General features: G+C 35.5%; 1 protein-coding gene across 2 annotated transcripts; it reads left to right on the top strand.

Moving 5' to 3' along the window:
* Nucleotides 1-588: 588 nt before the first annotated feature.
* On the top strand, nucleotides 589-8833 carry LOC130951366 (VIN3-like protein 1). 2 transcript variants are annotated; one of them, XM_057880016.1, is made up of 4 exons: nucleotides 589-775; nucleotides 5636-6262; nucleotides 6670-6980; nucleotides 7092-8832. In XM_057880016.1, the coding sequence occupies exons 2-4, from the start codon at nucleotides 5814-5816 to the stop codon at nucleotides 8282-8284; spliced, it is 1953 nt and encodes a 650-aa protein (XP_057735999.1). In that variant the 5' UTR covers nucleotides 589-775; nucleotides 5636-5813; the 3' UTR covers nucleotides 8285-8832. The 2 variants fall into 2 exon arrangements, with proteins under 2 accessions (XP_057735999.1, XP_057736000.1); XM_057880017.1 differs by lacking the exon at nucleotides 589-775 and having other exon boundaries at nucleotides 5678-6262; nucleotides 7092-8833.
* Nucleotides 8834-9141: the final 308 nt, after the last annotated feature.

The following is a 9141-nucleotide window of genomic DNA, read 5'->3' as shown; positions in this document are numbered from 1 at the left end:
TTATTAACAGAAAAAATTTTAAAAATATTTCAAAATTTCAATTAAAACATATTCTATTAAATTTTTTAAAATAATTTTGCTAAGTAAACAATAAAGATTATGAATAATATAAATAATAGGTTATATTTTAGACTCATTAAATATAAATAAACCATATTAATTTAAAATTAAAATTTTAAAATTAAAATTAACCTTTTTTTAAATTTATTATTTAAATTGTTAAAAAAAAGGGGTTTTTCTCCTATGTTTTCTCTTTTGCAAAAATGGGCTTTCGGAAGAACTAAGTGACACGCCAATACAATAATACCGTACATTAGAAGGTTATAATAACTTCAAATCTGAGTTTCACTGACCTAAACAGAGGGGCAATAACGTCCATCCAGGTAAATTGGAAGCCTGAAAAGGGAATGAAAACAAGTACAGTGTATAGGTAAAGAGAAAAGAAAACACTGATCCAACCAAACAAACAAAGACTGCTTCAGACCTTAGCCTACATCTTCAAACTTCCACCTCCTCCCTCACGCGCCACCCTGCGCGCGTGCCCCTCCACCCCCACCTGTTTTCTCTATTAACGTGACCAACTCTCACAACAACTCTCTCTTTCTCTCTCTTCAACGCAACACAAAGTCACAAACTAACAACAACGAACGAAACTCGAACAACAACAACAACGACAACATAGTTTGTGTTTTGTGAAACCGAAACGAGATTCATCTCCAAATTTCGGTTCTTTCGTTCCAGAGCCCTTGATTTCCCCATTCACCATACTTACAGGGTCAGTGATTCTCTTCTTCTTCTCCTTCCTCCTCCACTTCGCAAAAACCACTCCTTCATTCCTTACTTTATTTCGGGATCCCTTTTTTAGATTCGTTCTTCTTTTCGTATGTGCAGATTTTAATTTACTATTATTATTTTTTTTAAAAATTACGTGCTTTTATTTGTTTCTATTATTATTTCAGCTGGTTATTGTAAATTTTGTAGTAATTTTCTCTTTTCATTTTTCGTGAAATAAAATTACCAGTAAAAAGATATTTATATGTGTTTTTTTGTAGAAGACTTTGTCTGATTTTTTTCCCTTTCTTTACACTGTTGTTAATGCGGCAATGCGTATGGGAAAAGAAGTCAAATCGTGAAGTATGCGCTTTTTATTGTGTTTCTCTGCTCCTTTTTTTGTTCATGTTCGCTTTGTCGTTTATGTCACTTGTTTTTTTTTTTTTTTTTGGCTTGGAATGTATGTTGAAAATAAGTATAATGGAAATAATTGAAAAAAAAGTGTGTTTTTTTTGTTGTAGTGTTTTCAATTGGGTATTTTGCATGAGGCATTGTTGGTTAACAATTAAATGGGCAGGATATATGGTAATATTGTAGTGTGGTTTGTGCATTTTTTCCTTTTTGTGTTTATTTATTTTTTACCAATTTAATACTTCTTGGTGTCATGTGCTTTATAGTTTTTCTAGCCTGCATTGTGATTTTGTGTGTTTCTTGTGTTAAATTCATGCGCCACATCGTGGCATTTTTGTATATGAACATGAACCATTGTTGTCTCCCTGATAGATCAATAGTTGTGGAAAATCCAAAGATTTTTTGAGAGTTCATATCGCCCGCTAGCTGTTTGTTCTTGATCTTGTATTAGAATTCCTACTTAAACAAGCTGGTAGTTGTGTTAAAGTTTTGGTTAAAAACTTTTAGCTTTCTTTGGTGTAAAAATAATTAAGTTCTTTTTAGTTTCTTAATTTGGTTCGTGTATGATTCACGAATCACCTGTGTAGCGGTGATTCATGCGCGGCCTTCTTTGCTGTTACACAAGTAATGTAGACACACTTGTCATGCTTTTTCTCTTTACTTGTCAGAAAACGGCAATTCAGTTATATTGTTTAGTGAGTGCAAATGGATTTAGAAGATAAATTCCTTGCTAGAGGTGAGCTTTTCGAGCTTCTTCTTCAGCCTTCTCTTTCGGTAGTGCAACGATTTGCTTCACCGTTTTATTTTATAAGTAGCTCTGACTACTGAGTGCCAGCTGAAGAATAGTTTATCATGTATAGTATGTTCATCTGTCGAAACATGACATCATGTGGAGTAACAGCTGAAATTGGAAGTTGCATAGATGATTTTAAAGTTCTCTTGCCATGCATTGACCGTTTTTATAGTTACTTAGAGAGTTTCCGTTAGATGCCGTGATGTAAATGGAATAGAAGGCTTAGCTGCGGATGCGGATGCGGATGTTTCTAGGAATAATAGTAAAATTGTCCCAACTCATTTAACTTAACCTTAGGTGAAGTATGCCCTTACCTGTTACCATGTGGGAAGGATAACATGGAGGATGCTCGAATGCTGTGATTCTGTTCAATGAGTGAGGTGGGGAGGTATATTTGGAAGTGAGACAATGCTGAGGGGCAATTCAGATTGTTGGGGAGTAGACTAAGACTAGTAGAGGGCTAGGCCTCTCGGAAACTTGGCATGGTCTCTCGTTTGCTTTCATTCTATCGGTAAATAATATGCACTTACCTGAAGGAGGGTGAAATCACAAAGATTTTACTCCATTTCCTTCAGTTTCATATTGTTACATCCCTTTCTTCACTATACTAGATGGCCATTTTTAGCAGTTTTCAATAGTGTTACTACTACATGTTTCAGAATAATACTAATCATAGTATAAGTTTTAGTTTTCTTATGCAGTTTTAGTTCACTTCATAGCATAAGTTATTGAAACTTGTTTTGGAAGGTGTATTGTTCGTTTCTTATCATTTCACTTTACAGTCTCATGGTTTCTTTCCTTTTAATGTTGCATGTATCCTATTCCTTGATCAAGATTTGTTTCCTTTCTTGCTGGCCAAAACATGAAATTTGTTTGGCTGGTGTGACATGATATACCGTAGTAAGTGTAAATGGTTGTGATAAATTCCAGTGTATGGCTAATTTTAATCAAGGATCAATGTTATGTCAGAATAAGCATTTTGGGTTTTAATGATTACTGAACTATTTTGTTTACTATTTTGTATTATCTCATTTGCCACGGGGTGGTATTGTTTTGGAAATTTATTAAATTGGAAAAATATTATACACTATTAAATTAGAAAATGCTGTTTGTCTTTGGCAACGCGGAAATGTTTTATACCTCATAAAAAACCCGAGCTCTACCCTGTTATGGAAAATATAACAATGAAATACGCAGAATCAAATCATTTCAAATTGTTTGTAACAATTTAAGCAAGGTTATGAATATTTTCCACAAAACCAAATGTGAAGTTTGGTTTCAATAGGATATTTCTTTGGTCTTTCCTGTTTGGTTTGATTGGACTTTTAACATGCATTAGTTTTTTCCTTTGAAGCTCATGGATATAAATTTTGACCTACCATTGATGTTCTGTTTTTATCATATGAAACATTAAAGAATTGATTTGTGTTTCTAATATATGTTGAGCATGGCTCATACAAAAAGACATGTAATCGCCCAATTCAAGTATATGTTTTATTTTTTGTTTGGTGTTATAAATGTTTAGAGGTGGGTTTTATTATTGAATTTAATCATTGTCTTGATAGCAACTAGAAAGGGTAATTCTGCAGTCTAAGGGTGTGTTTGGTTTACATTTCATTTTCTGTTTTTATTTTCAGTTTTTTTTTTTTCCATTTTCAGAATTTTGTGAAGATAAAAGAGAAACCAGGAGGTGAAAACAAAAAACACTGAAAATAAAAATAGAAACTGAAAACGCAAACCAAACTCACCCTAAGTTGTCCTATTCGCTTCCAAATCAAAAATAAATTTTTTGGTATTAAAAGTTCATCAATAGTGATTTTTAGTATTTCTGCACAATTACGCAAGATTGTTTTGTGAACCTTCTGAAAGACCATATTCATTCTTCAAATATTTCTTCCAAAATGCATTAAGGTGTATTTGTGTATGATTTCCCTGTCCTTAATTAGCATGGCCAAGCTGTATCTGCTGTTTCTATATTAAGCTAATAATATTGGTCACATACTTCACAAATCTACCGGTGGGTCTTAAATTTTCTTAATTAGAATTTTTGATCATGATCATTGTTCATATTATTGCAAAAACTGATTTGTCATTGTTCACTAGAAAGATAAGATAATCGTGCAAGATATAGTATAACATCAAAGAAAATTTTAAATTTTGGTTATGTACTTAATTAGAAGTAATGTTAGAAATATCTTGCATGAAATATCAAGATCATGGAGTTTTAGACCAATCGTTTGATTGATAAAAAAGATACATTCCATTTAAACATTTGAAATGCTTTATGGGTATAATTTGAGATGTGCATGTTAAATTTGAAATCAAAGCTTTTAGCATGTGCTCCTATAACTGCACAGAGCTATAGAATCTAGTATATAAAAAGGGTTATGCCTATTCTAAACTCTAGCAGCCATTTTAGCCGTCGATGCTCCTTGAGTAGCTACTCCATTGTGACTTTGGAAATGCTTCACTAGGGTAAACTCTGTCAAGATCTCTCTTCCGACTCTTCTCACCCTTGGGGAGGATCTGGTGCTTATGTGGTATCCACTTTCCTGCTCTATGTTTTCTAGTAACATAACCACACTTTAGGCTTTTAGGTATTTGAATTATTTGAAGGCATTTTATCTGTGTATACTTTTGCTGCTTCATCTGTTTTCAATGTGAACCATTGCATGTTTGGTGAGAAGATATAATATTTATTGTCTGAGTGTATTGTAGGGATCATTTTGAAATTTTAACTGATTCAGGGTAGCTGTTGTTTGTTCAATATGTGCAATTCTTCACCTGGATCAACTTGATTTTTGGTATTTTCTTGGCGGTTGTGCATCTTGAACTTACATTATTAAATACATTTTTCTTTAGTTCTTGCTGTCTCCCTTGAATGCTTATTTCTTTCATTTCCTTATTTAGGATGGTATTAGCATAATAATAATTTCAACATTGATGTTTGGAGATTTTGAATGTTCCTAAATAGAAGGTAAATATTTGATTTAACATCACTTCTGTCAATGCAAAGAGCCAAGGAGGAACGTTTTAACAGACAAATGATTTTGTTCTAATGTTAGGCTTATACTTCTTGTTCAACTGGTTGTGATTCACCACACGTGATCAAATTCTGAGTCTATTTATCTTACCATAGAGACATAGATTGTTGTGTTATCTTTGGACTCATTTTGACAATTTTTTGTGACGAAATGACCCTAACCGATGTGTGAGGCTATACTTCCCATTAGATCATATATCTAGTGCAAGTGTTGGAGAAACTGCCCCTTAATGCATAGAACAAGGCTAGATGGAAAAATTGGCATTAGGAGTGAGAATTAGATCATATGTGTGGAGAGTAACAATCTTAGTTTAAGTTGTTAAATATAAGCGCTTTTGGCATTACTTATAAAAGCAAATGAAATTGACTATGTTGTAAATGATCTAGGTTGCCCCGGCTTTCAAAGCTTGAACTACACTCTGATTGCCATTCTAGTCATGTCAATGGTTGAATTTGAACTTTATATTTGTTTCATGAATTTTATCAATATCTTCAATATTTCTCTTTAGTTAATTGGCATTTATCTGTCTCTTTCAGTGTTACTGTTTTAGTTAGTCGAACTTCCCTTCTGTCTTCACAGGACTTACTTTGCTTTTGTTGCCGTGTTATCTGTTCAGGCTCTGGTGTTCAAGGCCATTCATCCAGTGTGCAAAGTAATCCCAAAAAAATGTCAATTCTGAAGGTGGTTCAAAAAATTCAGAACTCCTTCCGGAATTCCTGAAATCTGGTCCTAGGAAAGAACTTCTGAGAACGTCCTTTGATAAGGACAAAAAGAACAGTTCTACAAAGATCAGGATGACAGAAACAAAGTCAACTAGCAAGATTTCCAAGAAACAGGATTCGAAAAAATATTCTGCTCCCAGCAATCAGCTTTCAAGGAAACAACATCGAAAGGGTGAAAACCCTACTCGATTCATTCCAACCTCCGACCCACCTTCTGATTTTGGACATTCTGACTCGTGGATCTGTAAGAATTCGGCTTGTAGAGCAGTTCTGTCTAAAGATGATACATTTTGTAGAAGATGTTCTTGCTGTATTTGCCACCTTTTCGATGATAACAAGGACCCTAGTCTTTGGTTGGTTTGCACATCCGACTCAGCCCAAGGGGACTCCTGTGGTATGTCTTGCCACATCGAGTGTGCTCTTCAGCATGAAAAAGTGGGAGTAGTTGATCATGGGCAACTGATGCAACTAGATGGCAGTTATTGTTGTGCATCCTGCGGCAAAGTTACTGGGATACTTGGGTGAGTAATTTCTTTTCACTGACCACATTACATGACCTCACCTACTATTCGTTCATATACGGAGGTTTTTGATGAATCATTTCCAATTTCTTTGTTTCAGTGGCAAAAAGTTTATTGATGTGCATTCTGATTGTATATACTACTGGAAATTTCTCATGTTTACATCCCCTTCTGTCCATGATTTTCTTGCAACAATAAGCAAACTTTCAACTACTATAGTTTTTGGATCTTTGATGTGTCTTTTCCATGATTAATTAATTCCATTATGGCCTTTCCCTGGCTCCTTGAATTTTTGTAGTGAAACGAATTGTTGTGGTGTATAAATTTTTGTGTTACTTCTCTTTCAACACTTACCTTGGTGGCTAAGTTTGCAGCATTGTGGTGATGTTCATGTTTAATAATGGCAGATGTTGGAAGAAGCAGCTAAATATAGCAAAAGATGCTCGGCGTTTAGATGTGCTGTGTTACCGGATATATTTGAGCTTCAGGCTTCTGAATGGAAGTTTGAGATTTAAACAACTTCATGAAATTGTACAAGAGGCGAAGGCTAAATTAGAAACGGAAGTTGGTCCAGTTAATGGGGTTTCTTCCAAGATGGCACGCGGCATTGTCAGCAGACTCCCTATTGCCGGTGATGTACAGAAACTCTGCTCTCTTGCTATTGGGAAAGCCGATGAATGGTTGGCCACTGTTCCCAGTTCAAATCCAGAATCCGGAGGTTGGAATTATTGCCTTCTTTTATTTATGGTTTCTTCCTTTCTTATCCTTCTGTTTTTTGGCCCAAACAATTTCGATTATACTGTTGACAATGACTGTATTTAACTTGCAGAGGGCTCCCTTCCCGCGGCCTGCAAGTTTGTTTTCGAAGAGGTAACAGCTTCATCAGTCAAAATAATTTTGATTGGAATATCAAATGCATCTTCCGAGGAAATTAAGGGTTACAAGCTCTGGTATTACAAGAGTAGGGAGGAATCACACACAAAAGATCCTGTTTGTGTCTTTCCGAAAGCTCAGAGGAGGATTTTGATATCTGATCTCCAGCCATGCACAGAATATACTTTTAGGATTATATCTTATACCGATAAGGGCGATTTAGGTCATTCTGAGGCCAAGTGTTTCACCAAGAGCATAGAGATATTGGAAAAAAGTCCGTCTTCATCGGTTGCCATCAGCCGCAAGAAGGAGAGCCTTCAAACTGGAGACAATTCTTTTGGATCCAAAACGGAGCCGAGTTCTTCAATGGTTGACTCTGGATTTAAAGTTCGAGACCTTGGAAAACTTTTGCATCTTGCCTGGGCTCAAGAACAAGGTTGCTTGGAGGGGTTTTGCGGAGCGGATTTGAGAAATTGCTGTGCACAAAGAGAAATGATTGTGCCTCGCAATCTAGAAGAGCGGTTCCCTTCCGTTTCACGAGGCCTCGATTTAAATGTTGCTTCGGTGCCTGATTTAAATGAAGAACTTACACCTCCTTTCGAGTCTTCCAGGGACGAAGATAATGGTTGCACTTTGCAGCAGGCAGTTGAGCCGGACGACGATGCAGCCTCTCATGATCTCGAAAAAAACTGTTTGGCAGGGTCGGATGGTAGTGGTGATTCCCAAATCTGGACACAAGGGCCGACCGGAGAAGTTCCAGCTGTTGACTCTCGCGTAGATGCATGCAAGAAAAGGTTAGCAAGCTCGAACGAAGAGGCGCATGATTGTGACAGCACTCTGATGAATGGGTCTCCTTTGCACATAGCGGATGGTTCGTTCTCATTGGACGAGAACTTCGAATATTGTGTGAAAGTGATTCGTTGGCTAGAATGCCAGGGTCATATTAAACAGGAGTTTCGGTTGAAGTTGCTGACATGGTTCAGTTTGAGGTCGACGGAGCAAGAACGTAGGGTGGTTAACACATTCATTCAGACTCTGATCGATGATCCGAGTAGTTTGGCCGGGCAACTCGTCGACTCATTCTCCGATATTATATCAATCAAGAGGGCAAGAAATGGGTTGTGTAACAAAGCTGTGGGATCAAATTAAGGGTGTGGGTTTGCTTCTTTCAAGGCTCTTACCATTTTACAGTGACAAGATCACCTTGTACAGGCATTTTTTATTGCTCACCTTCTAAGTGATTCATTATTGTTATTATTGGGGACATTGATGTTTCTTTGTCCTGCTAAAGGGATTTGCATTGATGATTATTGCAGAGGCAGTAACACATTTTTCCTTGGAGGGATGATCCTTGGAAGTGAAGATTTAAGGATGTTAGGTCTTAGGAGGCATTTTGCTATTTGCTCAATTTATTGCAATTATTTTTAAAACTATGAATTTATTTAATCAGCAAGATATTATTAGTGTTGATACTTTCTCTTTCTTTCTCATTTTTCAATTACGTTCATTTGATGGAGCGACAAGATGTGATTGCTGATTCAATTTCTGCTTCAAGCTTCATTTTTTGTTACTTTATGCCGGTTCTCTTTTTAATCAATGTAGGTTTATACCCCAACTAGTGTGAATCCTTGGTCGACCTTGGTTATCATCATAGGATATTTAAGGGTTCTTTAACCCTAATGTAAATTCACTCAAGCAAAAGTCTTGGAGTTACATAATAATAAGAAGTTAACAACAATAATAATAAATATGGCGGTCTTCGTAAAGAATTAACTTACAAGCTTTGAGTTATAACCTCAACATGATAATCTGTTATAGGTAGGTGAATAAAAAATACATGTGGATACAAAAAGTTGGATATTACATTAGTTATTATATATATATATATATATATATATATATATATATATATATATATATATATATATGGATGATTGATTTTTGTTATATACATGGTATGATTTTTTTTTTGTTAGATGAGTTAGACACTCCTAAATTCTAGACAT

Source organism: Arachis stenosperma, chromosome 9, assembly GCF_014773155.1.
Source record: "Arachis stenosperma cultivar V10309 chromosome 9, arast.V10309.gnm1.PFL2, whole genome shotgun sequence".
NCBI lineage: Eukaryota > Viridiplantae > Streptophyta > Magnoliopsida > Fabales > Fabaceae > Arachis > Arachis stenosperma.
The sequence above is the reverse complement of the archived record's forward strand: the minus strand, read 5'-3'. Positions and strand labels throughout refer to the sequence as shown.

What these genes read in the sequence shown, in the direction of transcription:
- LOC130951366 (XM_057880017.1), top strand. Translation starts at nt 5,814, where the DNA reads ATGACAGAAACAAAGTCAACTAGCAAGATTTCCAAGAAACAGGATTCG. An exon ending in AAAGTTACTGGGATACTTGG is followed by an intron (nt 6,263 to 6,669) that starts GTGAGTAATTTC and finishes TAATAATGGCAG; the next exon opens with ATGTTGGAAGAAGCAGCTAA. An exon ending in TTCAAATCCAGAATCCGGAG is followed by an intron (nt 6,981 to 7,091) that starts GTTGGAATTATT and finishes TTTAACTTGCAG; the next exon opens with AGGGCTCCCTTCCCGCGGCC.